This window comes from Antedon bifida, chromosome 2 (genome assembly GCF_963402885.1).
Source record: "Antedon bifida chromosome 2, ecAntBifi1.1, whole genome shotgun sequence".
NCBI classification, from domain to species: domain Eukaryota; kingdom Metazoa; phylum Echinodermata; class Crinoidea; order Comatulida; family Antedonidae; genus Antedon; species Antedon bifida.
Window position 1 is genome coordinate 19585989 of NC_136227.1, and position 18257 is coordinate 19604245.

At 34.3% G+C, this 18257-nt stretch overlaps 1 protein-coding gene across 1 annotated transcript in view; it reads left to right on the forward strand.

Annotated features, from left to right (window-relative positions):
- The first annotated feature begins 436 nt into the window (after window positions 1-436).
- Window positions 437-18257, forward strand: part of LOC144835137 (flotillin-2-like) — a 64580-nt gene continuing 46759 nt past the window's right edge. Inside the window, exons 1-3 of the mRNA XM_078690189.1 lie at window positions 437-563; window positions 6491-6572; window positions 9919-10133. Of these exons, the coding sequence (XP_078546315.1) occupies window positions 515-563; window positions 6491-6572; window positions 9919-10133 (346 nt within the window). The 5' untranslated portion in view covers window positions 437-514. The remainder of the gene's footprint in view (window positions 564-6490; window positions 6573-9918; window positions 10134-18257) is intronic.

Consider the following 18257-nt stretch of genomic DNA (forward strand, 5'->3'; position numbering starts at 1 on the left):
TATTTCTTTTTTTTTTTAGTTTTTTGTGGACTTGATCTTTGACCTGACGTTTCAAAATTTAACCACAATTATATGATGTGTCATTGATCACTGTGGCTAAGTTTGGTGAGAATTGGATAAAAACTGTGGTCTCTAGGCAGCTAGTAAAATAGTTTTTTGTTAGTAAGTTGTGACCTATGACCTTTTCCCCTCAAATTCGAACTCGTCCGAGCTTTTGGGGCATAGATCATTGTTGCCAAATTTGGTGAGAATCGGATAAAAACTGTGGCCTCCAGGCTGTTCACAGACACACACACAAACACACAAACATACAGGGGTGAAAACATAACCTCCTTGGCGGAGGTAATAAATGGCTGATAATTTACAGAGCCATATATATATATATAGAGTATTTATTTGAAATACTGCCCTCTCGTGAAATCCGGGTGTGAGTATAGTGGTCGGCCATGTTTTTCGGTTTCTAAAAAAACAGCTTATTACAACGTATTTTAGGAGGGAATCAATTAAAATTAACATGGGAAATTGCCATACTGTTGGTCCAAATGAAGCATTAGTTGTTTCTGGTAATTATATTAATTTTTATTTTTTGGTTAACGTTTAAAAAAGTATTTATTTATTATTTATCTAGCCTACTACAGATCCAGCTACTACTACTAGCCTGGCCCTACCTAGGCCTAGGCCTAGTACTACTAGCCTAGGCTAGTAGGCTAGGCCTACTATCTAGGCCTAGGCTAGTACTAGGCTAGGCCTAGTACTACTACTAGCATAGGCCTAGCCGGGGAACAGACGATCGGGACCAAAATATTACATTATATAGGGGGTCTAGACCCCCTAGCCTATATAACGTAATATTGAGACGTTTTTTTAGTGGGGGTCTCTGTTTTCGAGAAAAACTCGAAAACAGAGACCCCACTAAAACGTTTTAATATTACATTATATAGGGGGTCCCCACTAAAACGTCTCAATATTACATTATATAGGGGGTCTCTGTTTTCGAGAAAATATCGAAAACAGAGACCCCCACTAAAACGTCTCAATATTAAGTCAATATTATGTTATATAGGGGGTCTCTGTTTTCGAGAAAATCTCGAAAACAGAGACCCCCACTGAAACGTCTCAATATTAAGTCAATATTACGTTATATAAGGGGTCTCTGTTTTCGAGAAAAACTCGAAAACAGAGACCCCCACTTAAACGTCTCAATATTACATTATATAGGCCTAGGGGGTCTCTGTTTTTGAGTTTTTCTCGAAAACATAGACCCCCCACTAAAACGTCTCAATATTAAGTCAATATACGTTATATAGGAGGTCTCTGTTTTCGAGAAAAACTCAAAAACAGAGACCCCCTAGGCCTATATAATGTAATATTGAGACGTTTAAGTGGGGGTCTCTGTTTTCGAGATTTCCCGAGACCCCTAATATAATCCCTGTTTATTAAGAGTGTTGCAAATACCCACCAACGAGCTTGGTCATAAATTATTAAAACCCAACTTTTATCGCAAAAACCGTGAATTTATGTTTATTTATTTATCAATTTATTTATTTTTTTTTAATTCATTTCTTTTTTAAGGCTCGCCCAACACAATATATTTGTCTTCATCCTCCAGTCTGCCTCAAAGTCTGACCTCATATCATTTTGTTATTGCATTGTATTGTACGTTATTATCTTTAATATGCTTGTAAATAAATGTTACAAAACTACTGTAGTGTCAGCTTTTGAAATAATCTTCTAAAAGGCACAGCATGCATTTATACATCTTACTTCTAGGACGTCGACAGAAACAGAGACCCCCCTATATAACGTAATATTGACTTAAAGATGTATTGTCCCCCAAAAACATGAAAAATGAAGATTAATTAAATCAGACTTTGAGTATGTTATTTTGTAGTTTTAATAAAGTTAATCACTTCCATAGAAAAAAAAACCAAAAAAAAAATGTTTTCACTTATAAAATGACAAAATAAATGGTAAAATTCAACCAAAAATCCATTGGCTGGCAGCCAATTTGACCATTTTTTGCTTCAAATTCCAGTTTTTTCAGGTAAATACATTTTTTTTCGATCCAATTTTTGGTCGAAGTCAATAACTATTATGTGACATTAACATGGCATATTCAACAACAAAAATTTAAAAAAATTATTTTTCAGGGGGACAATACATCTTTAATATTGAGACGAGAAAATCTCGAAAACAGAGACCCCCTATATAATATAATATTGAGACGCTTTAGTGGGGGTCTCTGTGTTTTCGAGAAAATCTCGAAAACAGAGACCCCCTATATAACGTATTATTTAGACGTTTTAGTGGGGGTCTCTGTTTTCGAGAACTCGAAAACAGAGACCCCCTATATTACGTAATATTGAGACGTTTTAGTGGGGGTCTCTGTTTTCGATATTTTCTCGAAAACAGAGACCCTGGGTCTCTGGTCTCTGTTTTCGAGGTCTCTGTTTTCGAGACACCCATTAAATTTGGATAATTAAATATTACTGAAGATATCGCAATATTAAGTAAAGTGTTGTCTAATGTAACCTGATATCTTATTTAAATTTGTATTAGGGATACCGAGAGCTGACTTTCATTACTACGATTACACAGCGCGCATGTTACCATGCGCATGATGTCATTGACGCGGTGTTCTTCTACACTGGTAAACACTTTTTTCGGCGCTAGTTCCGTTTCGCACCTGTTTTTATTTAGACTTCCTTTCGACTCCATTCTTGTTAAGTAACTTATTGTGAATACGGATTAGGCCAAGTTGAGCCGCCGCCAGAAAAATGTTATTTTCTATGAAACGCCAAATGCCAGCCCACGAATTTCACGTCGGCCGACCTTAAATTGTCAGAGGATGGCTTGCCGACCTAGAAACTCCTTTCAAGCCTTCTAGCAACAACATGGTACATTAAGGGATCTTATCATTGAGACTTTAACAGGCATATTCACCACCATGTGGTGTTTAGTTAACAAACCATGGAATTAAGATGATCCCTGAATTCACTCAACCATTGCATCATGCACTTGTGTGAGCTGCATGCTTTCTATGGAGCTGGCTGGGCACAGCACTAGAGACCTGTGTAGGGGAATACCCTGTTTGTCAAGCAAACAACTATGCTCTGTGTACCGCTAGCTCCATAACCATGATGTTCAGCCAGGTAGATGTAATCTCCCTGGTTCAGCAAAATTTATCTTGTAAATTTTAGTGTTAGGTTTTTATATTTTAGTTAATTTTGCTAGTTCTTTTTGCATAACATAGCTAGGGAGGCTAGGCCTAGGTTAGCAAGAGGTTAGGCCTTGGTGAAATTTCTATTTTTAGAACTGCCGAGACTGCCTCCCTTGGCGAATTTAAGGTCGGCAATTTTCTGGCGAATTTAAGGTCGGCAATTTTCTGCCGACCTTGGCGAATTTAAGGTCGGCAATTTTTTGCCGACCTTTTTTCTGAATTTCGTGGGCTGAAATGCTAACTTTCGCCAGTGCTCGTTTCTATTTAAATTTCTTATTAACCCATTGACCCCCAAGTTTATTTTGCTCCCCGGGGACCCAAAAAGCATATGTCACATAATTAACCCTAACTTTTTTTCTAAACACAGACATTAAAAAAATTAAAAAAGAAAAATAATGCACAGGACATTTTATTTTCAAATATGTTATCAAATTAGTGTTACAACTTAATTTGGCGGAATATGGATTATGAAAATTTTAGAAATATTTTAGGAAAATTATTAATTTATCTTTGACTACCAAATGCACAAAAATTTATAAATTTTTCATAATAAAACTCATCTCATCATCAGAACCTATTTTTTCTCTTCAAAATAAGACCAAACTTGACCATTATGAATGACCGGTTTCGAAATTATGAAGAAATTAGTAGACTGACTCATCCGACGATGACCATATGGGGCCTAGGCCTATCCCCGAGAGCGTCGTCGCCGCTGTTTGTTCACCGGGAATGTTAAAAAAAACATCCCGAAAGCGACTTGGAATTCGCGATTCTCACGCGCACCGGCATCCCTCGGGAGCTTAGTCCGCTATTTTAGATGTGTAGCTTGCAGAAAATTAGACGAAAATCCGTCGAAAACTTATGAAATTAAAACAAGTTGTTATCAAAATGTTTGTCAAAAGTTATGCTTAAATAAACTGACCTTTGCGCAGAGTTTGAACAAATATTTCATGCCCATAATGCATCTGACATGTCAGGGTTCATATTACAATCAAAGGTAAACAATATGGCGCAGCCCTCGTGAGGACATGGTCAGGACTTTTCTCCGGTAGAAAAATCACATTTTTACATGGAAATATGACGATTTAGACACTGTAACTGATACATAATCTTTATTTATTATACATTTATTGTATACAAGCTTCAAAATAGTGATTATTACAAATAAAGATGGATTTTAGACGATTTTATGTTGTATGTTTAGGCCTAGATTCATTCAACGTGCCTGTCGCGTTTCGAACAGCGTGCTTTGGTTATATTTTCGAATTTTATTTTCAAATTAACTTCAACAATTGTTTTTATATATTTAGAAGCATATTTTTTAAAAAAAAGTTGTGAGTATTTTGTATAATTTGTTGTCACGATCCATGCACAGCAAACTGCGCATGTAAATTTGATTTACTTTTTTTTTGTTGGATAATTTGTTTACAATGACCTTGACTTTTAACCTTATGAGCGCTTTAAGCGCTTATCGTGGTGAATCGGTTAAATATTACAATTAAAGAAATAATTATGAAAATCTGACTTGTATGTAGATTCCAAAATGTAAGGCCTAAAACATCACTGAAAATGATCGTTTTTAAATTTTAGCGAAAAATGACGTAAACATGTTTACATGTTCAGGTGGCAGTTGTATGAACTAGGCCTATGCCATTTTTCGGTAAAATAATTACTGTACATAAAATTAACGTTTTTTAGTAAATTATTTTGTGTTAACATTGTAAAATTCAATAAAATATGATTAAAAAATAGTAAATAAAAAATAATAATTATTTAACCTCATTCGAAGAATATCAATACTCTATTAGTCCTGAGAGACAACATGATTTTACATGGCAAGCCTACACGCAAGAAAAATATTATGGAGTGCACTGAATTTTTGCCTTAAAAGATTAAAAACTATTCTACTTTCCTTTTCTGTGTTGTTATGGCGGTTCTAACCAACAAAATTGTAGTATGTAATTATTATATTATTTATTTTCATGACACAATAAACCTAAAGACCATGAACTTATGTACTAGGACACCACTCTAATCACTACGTGAAATGTCGTAAAAGACGCACTGGGCGTTTCATAGAAATTAGCGGCAGCTCTACTTGTCGGCGGCCCAACCGGTCATATGCCGTGAATACCACACCTTAGAATTGGGCCTCATAAAAAGTACTTGTATGAAGAAGAATCACATAAAAAGTTACAAAATTTTGCATACACGAAGTTCAATATTTTCGTTTCTATTCTATGGAGCGCCAAAAGAGCAACTACAATAGAGGGTTTAAAACTCAGTGGAATGCATCTACTTTTAATGCATCTATTATGAAATACACATTTTAATTTCCATTTTTTTTTAATATAAAATATTATATTATATTATTTTTTCAATAAAAATGTTGTAACATGTTACTGCTGATCATGTTCTGTTTTCAATGAACATTAACCGACTCTAAATCAGCATAATTTATTAGTCTATTCCCGGGACTAAGAGGGATATTATTTAGAACATTGAGGTATATAAACCTACAGTACGGTACATCTTATGATGATGAATTTGTCGATTTTTATTCTTAAAAGTTGACGAAAACCATGTAAAGTATCAACACAGTAACATTTTAGTTGTATTGACATTGACAAATATTAAAATTGAACGTAAGGCCAAAATAAAAAAATAGCTTGTTTCCGGTTGAGCGCCCGGGTGGAATTAAAAAAAAATTCTACCCTCAAACATTTTTTGGGGGATTTCCCCTATTCATCAGATAGCGTACTAGTAGGAGAGGATCTTTTTGTATTTCATATAAATATTACGTGTATTTACGATCCATATAAATAATAAGGTACAATGTTTAGCGTTTACAGTTTACCATCCTGTGTTGAATTAGGCCATAAGCAGTAGCTCAAAAGAGGCCTAGAACATAGATTTCATTCCCACTAGTTTTCCTCACATACGAAATACTTATAAAAAAACATTTTGGATAAGTGTTCACAATATACTAGACTATTCGCAGAGAAAGTATAATAACATTTGATCAAGTACCTGTAAAGATATTGGCCCATAAAAGTAACTCCTGACCTCAAAAAGTGCCGTTTTTGCAGTGGTGTACGTTTGAGAGGCCATTGCTCAAAATTATCCAAATATTTCGTGGAGAACTTTTGATATATTGTGGGTAACATCATTTCACAATATCAACTTTCATTTTAAAGTGTGACATATATGTCACACTTTCTGACCCAACCTCATAGAATCATCCATAATCCCTGTAAACATTATTTATAGGTGGCTGCTGTGGCAATGAAGCCAAGAAGTATGTTATTGGTGGATGGGCTTGGGCTTGGTGTGCTGTAACTGATGTTCAGAAGTAAGTACAAGCTATTTTTTGTATGATCTTATGATTGGCTGTGAAAAATTTATACTACAGTACAGTAGTTGCTGTTACAGCCGTTAATAATGTGACCATACGTTTTATGATGTTTATTTTTACTTACACTATATGTCGGTGTACAAGAGGCACTTTTTTTTCTCTCTTTCGTGGGTGTCGCCCACTTTTATTCATTATTCCATTCCATGACAAAGATATACAAAGATTAATAAATTAAAAGGAAAATCTACCAAGAATGTCCGAAACTAAACTCTAAAAAATGATGACCGAGAGTACTTTTACAGGTAGCTAAGAAAGTCAGCCGCCTTCCTACATAGGTTTATGCCTAGTCTTCCTCACTAAGTAGGTATAGTTATAGCTAAACTATTCTAGCCTATGATGGAGGCCTATGTAATATCATATCAGGACTCGTAGGGCCCTAAACATGCCTGGCCCTTGGCTAGCTAGGCCTAGTAATTCTTATTATTATTACTTAAAAATATTAATTATGGTTTATTTTAGTACCTAACAAATTATAAAAATATGTATTATTCTACTACTACTGTATAAGGCTATAAGAGTATTTACTATTTACTATAACACCTAAATAAATTCCTGTAATTTGATTGGACGAATGTGGGTCACATGGCTTGCAATATTACTGTGTAATTTTTATTTGTAAGTCTAAATTTGTCTAAGTCGACATCTTTTTGGGGTCCGAATACACACAATCTTTAGTGATCTATATCGTATAAGTCACAAATCATGCGGCAACAACACGCTAAAAAGCCGACGAAACATACATAATTCGATAGACAAATGACAGAGGTGATAATGTGGGACCATATCGGTTCTCTCGAGCAGGTTATATAGCATAGGCGGCGTCCTACTGTATAAAGCCTGGTTTCCTGTCGATGTAAGATTTTGAAATGCTAACGTTTGTTACGTCTCTTCCGTTAAGTTGAACAAAAGTGAACGTTGTTTTGATCGTGCTGAACCACAGGCGCACGAGCTGATAACGATCCTTAACTGGACTTTTTTCTTACGCTTCTGTTGTTTGTTGCTCGATGCAAGTTTTTCGCCAATATGGTGGTCAACAAACAGTATTATTATGGCAAAGAAGCTTCTTTGTTATTGAATGCTTAAACAAAGTAGAAAAGCAACAAAACGAAAATAAACTCGCAGGTTCTGGACAAAGTGCTTGCGCCCATAAACCACCATTCGAAATCTCTGCAATCAGTCAGTCATAGATTGTTGTATTTAAATTACTTCTCAAGATCAGCAGCAAGAATACGCCTACTACCGTCATTTTGAGTTTTAATTATTAAGCACGCTGGCACCGACCATGGAATGAATGCGTAACTGCCCTCGTTCCTATATTTTTCACGTAATTTAACCAGTGATTTCCTGCCTTCTCTAACATCGTCGGTTATGACGTTCACCTGAGAATAAATTAAAATAAATTTCCTGGTCTCTGTATCAAAGAACTTTGATGAAAATGGGATGAGGGCATGTAGGCTTACTACCAATGGAACAGACTGAGATACCAGACCTATGAGCCCTTTCAATCTCAATATTATCAGCATTTTCAATCTTATGGTGTATAAAAAATGCTTTAACGAATGATAATTATCATTTCATATACAATACATCGTAGGCTGCTACTGCTACAAACAATACTTCGTACATAGGCTACGTTCAGAGAACAATGACCTACAATCTACCTACTCGTATGCTACAACAGGTTACGCATAGATACGAAGCAGTATACAAAGAATAGATCTTTCGTGAATATAACCAGTGGCTCATCAGGACTGGCGCATAAAGACCAGTGCCAAAAAAAAAGTGCGTAACCCAAAATAATTGCATTCTTCTGGGCGGAATTTTTATGTGCAAGTTTTTCGCCAATATGGTGGTCAACAAACAGTATTATTATGGCAAAGAAGCTTCTTTGTTATTGAATGCTTAAACAAAGTAAAAAAACAACAAAACGAAAAAAGAACTCGCAGGTTCTGGGCAAAGTGCTTGCGCCCATGATGAATCGGGGAACCTTCCCGGATTGCGTCGGGAACATCGTAGCAATTGTCGCAGCGACAGTGTATCGATTTTAATGGAAACCAGGCTTTATGGGAGGTAAATAAACTTGCTTGAATTTTGGAAACTCAATAGATCCTGATTAAAGGGGGGTTCCGGGTTTAAAATGAATAGTAAAAAATATATTTGTTTGTCTCTTGAACGGTAAAAGTTTCAATTTATATAAGCGCCCAGTGAAGCAGAACGAAGGCTGTGAAATGAGGCCAGATTACAAGTGCAGCTACGGCAAAATCACACTGTGGTTACAGAATAGGAAATTCGTGAAATGGTCAATCTGACTCGTTATCATTAACCATATCTATTACTTTTGTAAAATTATACTTATCTGATGTAATTTTAGTCGGTCTTCCCATTTATAAAGTCAATTTTCTATGAAAATTCATCACAATTGTGTAAAATCATTTGGAGATTCAGTTTACGTTTGCCGATTTTCGCACTGACTTAGGGAAAAGCCTTCTTCAAATCAATGAAGCGTAACGTATACTGTACATTCCTGCTGAGGAGCGAGACGACGATACACGTGCTCTCTGCCCATGTCTGGCATCGTCACATGATAAGCAGACGGGTCGAATATACCCCGTCTATAATCACAACATGAATGATGTACAGTATTTGATCGAAGGTCGACTCGACCTACCGGAATGGTATAGGCTCTCAGACTCACCCATAAGAAAAAAATAATTTAGGCTAGGCCTAGTACGTGAAGCCGATAATACGATCTGTACTATAGAGGTATAAAAATAGTAAAATTTATGACTCCATGATCTGTACTAAATTTTGTATTTCATTAAATGTCAAATAAATAAATATATGCTACTACTGTTATTATTACACATTAGGCCTAGCTTAGAAAATCTACAAAAAATGTATTTCACAATGATCGGGTGGTCGTCGTTTGACAGGGGAGAGAGATGTAAATTAGTTGACAAACACAACATAATGTCGCGAGTTTGGAATCCACTGATGACGTGATATTGTGAATATTTTATGAATATTAATGAGCTTCCCTAAGCTGATGAAAAACATACTTTCCATGAATTTACCCTAAAATGTATATGAAATTTATTTTTTTTAATTTCTCGTTATTACTTCTTCATTCTGACATGTCTATATTGTTATAATATTTTTTATTTAATAAATAAACGATATTTAAAAGCAATTTTAAACCCAGAATTCCCCTTTAAGTTTCTGTGTGTCAACATCATTTTTCTTGAGAACCTGTAGTTTCTGATTTAATTTTTTTTTTTTTTAGAATAACTCTAGAAGTGATGACTCTTAATCCTCGGTGTGAGAATGTTGAAACATGCCATGGTGTGCCATTGACTGTTACTGGTGTAGCCCAGTGTAAAGTGATGACAGAATCTGAACTGCTCGCCACAGCTTGTGAACAATTCCTTGGTAAAACTACCCAAGAAATTGAAGAAGTAATCTTACAAACTTTGGAAGGACACTTGAGAGCTATTCTTGGTAAGATTGTTTTCTCTTTTTCTTCTATTTATACATGCCTTGAATTTAGAGAAAACGGTCGACTGAAGTGCGAAAACATGTGGTTTCTTTTTGTCTTCCCTTCACACAGTAGCGAATACGGCAGCAAAGCCCCAATTTTGAATCACTGTTTTGTGATAATGTACCAAAGGTCGTCAGATATATGATGCCAAGAAAGGGCTGTGAAACAGCTGATAAACCAATAGTAGAAATTGCTTACCCCAAAATGTTTTCCCCCTCATGATGTTCCGTCCCCATGCAAATCCCAAAAATTAACACTCCTTAATTACTTTCAATTGATAATTAGACAAAACAAAAGCCCTATCAATAACATTATTTGCAGTATCTGCACAGGGTACAGAACTTAATTTAACATTAAACAAATCTTCTGCTACACTAGCATTACCAGCTACCTGAGTACCTATACCTTGTTCTCCACCTGACCTCATTACAAATAACATCTACACAATCTTTATACCTTTTACCAACTTTCATTTCTTTGATACTGTTAACATTTATTTGGTCATGTAAAACAGTTATTTCATTAACTAACTTGTCATTCTCACTTTTAATCTTTGTAACCTGATCATTAGAATTTTTTTTTTTTTTTTTAAATGTTGAGCTTTCTATTATCAACCTCTTATAACTATTTATCTTCTTTTGGTTTTTAAGCATCTGTTTTTCATTCTTAATATTCTCTAAAGCTTTTGATCCTAATTCTTTCCTAAGATTTTTGTTTTCTTATATTACTTAACTCATAATTTTTCTCTTCTACTATTTTATGTAAGTTAATTACTCAAATCATTTTTGTCATGTATTCTTTCCTCTTCCAATTTTCCTTTTCACTAATTAAAGCCTCAACTCTTCCCTGGATTTTGTCACATTTTATTTCCTTTTCTCTACATAACTGTGTTACTGTTTCTAGTTTACTAATCATTTCTTCCTTGAGTCATTTTATAAATGTTTTCTTTCAGAACATCCATCCTTTTTTCCCCATTGGATTACTAACTGTACAGGGCCCGATTTATCTTTTTCATGCTACTAGCCCCCTGGGCTAGCTCACTGCAGATTTCACTAGCCCATACACTATTTTACTAGCCCACTAATTTTTTCCAAACACAAACATCTTTAAATCATTTAGTATACTCATTCGACCCTCAGCATAACAGTGCGGTAGCAATTTAAAAAAAATTGATCTTTTGATAAGAAAACTCAATGAACAACAATGTTTTACTAATAACATTTTATTTTTTTATTGACTTGTAAATTTGTTTTTGCACACAAACGAGAATTCAAAAGTCACTGTCAGTCACTGTCATATACATTAAAGTCTGCCTCATCATCTGATTCCTGCTCTTCTTCTTGTGAATCATCTTCCATTTTACCAGTCCGTCTGATAACTCCACCGTGTCGGTGGAGTTGATTGCAGGTAGCGTCCACAAGTTGATTGCAGGTAGCGGATCATATTGCAAAATTTTATCTGACTGCATCATTATGACCATCTGGTCAGTGACCCGATCATCCTGAAGACATGACCTATATTTAGTTTTTGAGCTGTTTCGTTCTGCTAAAGTCCCTTTCAGCTTCAGCAGAGCTTCACTAGAAGAAATGTTGGGAAGTTCTTCTTTAATTGAAGGGATGATTTCTTCCCATTTGGCCTGGAAAATATTGCTGTACCTAAAAGTGTAGCAAATTAATTTATGTATTTATTAAAATATTAGCAAATAAAAACTTGCGCGTTTCAAGGTCATGCACGTGAAATCACGCGTTAAAAATTAAAAAAGCTTGAAATTAAGTTTTGATCAATTTAGAGCATGAATTAGGCCATTTGCACGTTTTAAAAAATTACTGTGCAAAAACACGTTTTTGCGCGCGCTGTACTTAAAAAGCGTAAAAAATACGAATTGTTTTGTACAAATCGCATTCTACTCACCATCCTTAGTACATTTACCAAATTTGAGTCCGTTCCGACTTAAAATAACGCTATACGAGGAGGTTAAAAATGACAAAATGCGCACATTAATTGCATAAAAGTGCTGAAAATGGTGAAAAATAAGGCATTTTTAAAATGAAAATAATTCTTCAGAATGCACGATGACCCCCAATTTTTTTTACTTTTTCTGGAAGCCATTGAGTTGTAGATATGAATTCATGTACACATTTCACGTACAAAATGTTGTGAAGTCATCAAATGGCCACTTGAATTTAAAATTAAGTTTTTTTTCTCTTTCGTCATATTTTATCACATTCAATAGAACGCATCTCTGTTATTTTGTGCCCGATTTTCACTCAAATTTTAGTATGTGATTGCACAATTAATTGACTTTCTCATGACTTGCCACTATTTTTATTTTTATGACGTCATGACGCGTAAAAACTTGAATAACGTAGGTCGTGTAATTTCACCTTCGCCGTAAATTTGAATATCTTACAGCTCTTCATAATTGAAGGTTTTCTTTCTTTCTTTCATTTATTTGGCATCTCAATACATAACATTATAAAATACATCAATAATATATATTATCACCTTAAATATTAAAATACATCAAAAAAGCAAATAAAAATGGCGGGATTAATGAAGTCTGACGATGCACGGGAAAACACATAAAGTCGTTTAAAGTAGAACAACGTAATTCCAATGTGGTCCCAAAAAAGATAGTAATTATAATTTTAACAAAACAAACATTATGAGACGGGGTTCATAAATATATAAGTAAAACATCTGATATAATGGCACAATAATAATTTATCTATGTTTAATTTTGAAATATTGTTTCAATTCAGTTTTAAATTTAGATGTGTTGGAAATTTGTTTAATATAGTCAGGAAGGTTATTCCATTCTCTGATTGCATTAAAATAGAATGTATTGCATTCTATGCCTTGGACTTTAGATACAATGAAATTGAATTTACTACCACGAGTGAAGTGACCTTTAAGTTATTAACTCTACGAAAGTTTTCATTTAGGTATGAAGCACTTCTGCCCATAAATATCTTATGAACTTGGCTAATTTGCAAGAACTTTACTCGATATTTTACATTTAACAATCCATAATCGTCTAATTGATCAGCACCTATATGTCTTCTGGGTTCAACTCCTTTTATGAGTCTAACCATTTTGTTTTGAGCAATTTGTAGTTTTCTTTGGATGCTTTACTGGTTCCACAGAACCAAGAAGATGCAGCATAATCAAAAACACATTGGATGAGAGCAGAGCATAATAGTTTACGATTCTTACAACTTAGTATCTTATGTTGGCGGTACATAAACTTAAGCCTATTATTTATTTTCTTAATGGTTTTACATGCATATTCAGAACACGTTAAATTTTGATCTATTTCAATACCCAGATACTTGACACAATTACTAGTGTTGATATTGTTACCGTTTGTTGAGACATTAAAATTGTTAACATTTTTAGTTTTTCTCTTAGAACCAAATAGTATACATTCAGTTTTATCCAGGTTAATTGTTAATTTATTGTCCACAAGCCAATCACACAAGGAGTCTAGTGTTGACCCTAGCTTCTTAGAAATAATATCTGGATTTCTGTGTGAATAAACAATTGCACTGTCATCAGCATATAGAAGGAGTTTACAATCAGGATCAATACAAGTTACCATGTCATTAACAAAACATAAGAACAAAAGGGGTCCAAGGATACTTCCTTGAGGAACCCCGCATGTAACAGTACACGATTGAGAGCAATGATCATCAACAGTTACTATTTGCTTTCTTATTGACAAGTAAGATTTGAACCATTCAATAGATCCAATACCCATTAATTTAAGCTTATTACATAAAATGTCATGATCCACAGTGTCAAAAGCCTTCTTTAAATCGACCAACACCATACCCGAGAAATTTCCCTTAGAAGTTTGGGTTTTAAGGGAATCAACTAAGTCTATCAAACATGTGTCAGTAGAGAAGGCAGCTCGAAATCCAGATTGATATTTATACAATACATTGTTTTCGGTAAGGTATTTTTCGATTTGAATAAAAACAGCCTTCTCTAAAATTTTAGACATTGTACTGAGTATACTTATAGGGCGATAGTTTCCAATATCGGTTCTACTACCTTTTTTATAAAGAGGTATGACCTTGGCCTTTTTCATGTCTTCTGGGACTGTACTGGTACTAATTGATAAATTAATTATGTAGGTAATGGGAACTTTTAGAATTTCAGCCCCATCTTTTATGAAGCGGGGAGGTATCTTATCGACACCCATGCTTTTTGTCGCATTAAGTAAGTTTAATTCACTATATATAAAGTCTTCGTCCACTGAGTTGAGCATAAAGTTATTGCCACTAACGGTTCTATAGAAATCCTTAAGTTTGGACGACGTACAGTCATACACATTCTTAGGGGATGGAAGTTTACTGACCAAATTGGCTGCAATAGTAGTAAAATATTCGTTGAAGCAAGAAGCAATTTTGGCTGGGTAGAAACATTTAGTACCATTGGGCAGGTCAATAACCGTTTTAGCACTATCCTTAGATTTATTACTATAACCTAGACCTTTAAACATTTTCCATCATTTTTTAGGGTTATTTATATTTTCTTCAGCCTTGTTTAACAAATGATTAGATTTAGCTTTATTTATATCACGCTGTATTTTATTTCTTAGTTTGCGAAATTGTATTAATAAGTCGGTATTATTCTTGTTTTTATTATACATATTTAATAATTTATCTCTGGTTTTAATGTCTTGTAATATTTCTCTAGTTAACCATGGTTCCGTTCTTTGTTTCATCCTAATGTTTTTAAGGGGGGCAATGGAATCAATAGCAGCCAAAAGTAATGCATTAAATTTATACAGAGCTTCATTTACATCTCCGATAGAGGTAACTACTGACCAATCGATATCTATTACTAATTAGTATGTTTCTAAATTGATCAACGGTATAGTTTTTTAGTGATCTGATATATACATTTTTATGTCCATTGAACTTAAGTTTAATAGTTTTCCGTGTACAAAATGTCATTAAATGATCGCTTAGACCTGTTGCGATTGTACCCGATTTGCTTATCTTATTCTCATTATTACATAATATATGATAGAGGCATGAAGCTACTGTAGGGCATATCCTAGTTGGTTCAGTACTTTATTACTTAAACTAAACATATTTAGAATTTGCCTTTGCGGTCGCGATCTCTTTGTAGAACTGAATAACCTTCAATTTTAATTTCGTTGTCGGATACCGAATCATCAACCCATGTTTCGCTAATGGAGATAATACCAGCTTTACTTTTATATGCAATATCGCGCAGTTCCGATAGTTTGGGGATCATTGATCTTGTATTTAAGTGTAGAATGTGTATTCCTTTCTGTTTAAACCGCGTGAAGTCTTCAGGAGCGACGTTATAATTAAATAATGGGGGTGGCGTTCCTAATCCTATGTCATCGTTATGATTTCCACAGGAATCAAATGGGAGATGTTTCCAGCTGCATTCCACGCATACATAATCAAATTCAGTATTGTTGTTTACAATGTACTTGTATCTTTTGGGCGTCATGAAACCATCAGTACACTTTATATAAGTCCACTTATTACACGCATCACACGATATGGCTCTGCTTCTGGTAGTGACGTGCCGTTGACATAGTTTTTTAGTGATCTGATATATACATTTTTATGTCCATTGAACTTAAGTTTAATAGTTTTCCGTGTACAAAATGTCATTAAATGATCGCTTAGACCTGTTGCGATTGTACCCGATTTGCTTATCTTATTCTCATTATTACATAATATATGATAGAGGCATGAAGCTACTGTAGGGCATATCCTAGTTGGTTCAGTTACTTTATTACTTAAACTAAACATATTTAGAATTTGATTATAGCTATTCAATAAAGATGACTTTGTAAAAGTACATATATTAAAATCGCCTACAACAATTAATTCACTGTCCATTCCAATTTTAGATAACATATTTTCAAACAGAGTTAGAAAGTTCGTTTGCTTTGGTGGTCTGTAACATGTTCCAATTATAATGGGTTTGGTTTTAGGCAGGTTCAGTTCAATCCAAAGTACTTCAGCTTCGTCGGATTCAAAATCTGAACGCCGGTTAAACGCGATGTCATCCCTTATATACGTACATACGCCACCGCCTTTGCGGTCGCGATCTCTTTGTAGAACTGAATAACCTTCAATTTTAATTTCGTTGTCGGATACCGAATCACCAACCCATGTTTCGCTAATGGAGATAATACCAGCTTTACTTTTATATGCAATATCGCGCAGTTCCGATAGTTTGGGGATCATTGATCTTGTATTTAAGTGTAGAATGTGTATTCCTTTCTGTTTAAACCGCGTGAAGTCTTCAGGAGCGACGTTATAATTAAATAATGGGGGTGGCGTTCCTAATCCTATGTCATCGTTATGATTTCCACAGGAATCAAATGGGAGATGTTTCCAGCTGCATTCCACGCATACATAATCAAATTCAGTATTGTTGTTTACAATGTACTTGTATCTTTTGGGCGTCATGAAACCATCAGTACACTTTATATAAGTCCACTTATTACACTCATCACACGATATGGCTCTGCTTCTGGTAGTGACGTGCCGTTGACATTTACCACAACAATTGTTTGATACAGGTACATTCGCTGGTCCAGGGTTGGATTCGATGTCACCACACCATAGTAAACAGATAATTAAAGTTCTACATGCAAGCTGTCTGGGGTTCCGATGAAAATTATAATCATAATGCGAGAATTTTTTGGTTGATGTAAATAAGTACGTATAACACTCACTGACTACATTCTTGAAATCTTTCGATGTACGGTTATCCAGATAAATTGAAGAAGGGCATAACTTTTGAATGACTTGTTCATGTTCAAGATGATGGTGTGATCTTTTTAACACCATAACATATAGCGACAGCGCCAGAAAAATACCATTCATACTTCCCGCCATAAAAGATCAGTCAGTGTACAATAACGTTAAAAACAGCACAGGAAGATCAAAATCAATACTAAAAAATAGCAGGCTAAGATTCGGTAAAAACAGCAGGTTAAAATTCAGAAAAACAGCAGGTTAAAATGTAATAAAACTTGTTCATGTAGGCCTATTGCATAAAATAGCGTTAAAATTGTGGTAGCGAATTAAATCCAGTCATAGCTCAGGCCGGTTGCGTTAGTCATTGTCATCTACTGTAGTCCCCTTTACAATCAATGGTGTAGGCGGGAATATTTGAGTTGAAAGCAACTATTGGGGCCTAGCGGAGCTCGCTCTTAACAGCTCGACGAAGGCCTATGCTGTTAGTAGGTATCCCAATGAAAAAATTTAGATTAATTTGTTTACTTTTTCTTTCAGTTAACCACAAAGAACTTAATGTAATTAGCATTTTGCAATTTAAATGATTGAAATCCGATTACCCGTTCTGAAGTTATGGTTATTTAAAGTGGTAAAAAAATACTCGATTTTTTGCCTAAAAATGGTGTTTTTTGCAGTTAAAATTGGAAGCATTTTTAAAAGGTTATAACTTTTACAATAATCAGTTAAAAGTTTTGATTTTTTTTAAACCTATAGATATCACAGAGTTGTACAACTCTATTTTTTTTGGAGTCTCAACGAAACCTATTTTTAAAATTATTGGTCCGCAAAGTTGGTCCGAAAGCATTTTGCGCCCATTTTTGCTGGAATTCCCTAAAAAATGAAAAAACTGCAATTTTTCAATGATCTGTAACTTTTGAACTACTGTACTAATTCATTTAATTTTTTTTTGTACTTGTTAGAATGTAGTGTATATTTCATTAATAAATATATTTGATATGTGTAATATAAAAAAAAAATATTTGTTTAATGGTGAAATTTAAAATTATAAAAAAAAAATGAAAAAGTATGTTAAAAACTGTGTGCACTGTTTCCTTTCTTTCACACTAATTTTAGGTAAGTATGATTATTATTTTATTTTAATATACTTTATTTTCATAATTTCAATCATAAATACTAAATTATATATAACTTTTGAATACGTAAAACAAGATTTTAGGGCCGTATGATTATGACACCAAATCCAAAAGCCAGGCTAAGATGCTCTCTTAGGCAAACACACAATGGGTCAAAATAAACTCGTTTAAAATAATCAATGTTAAT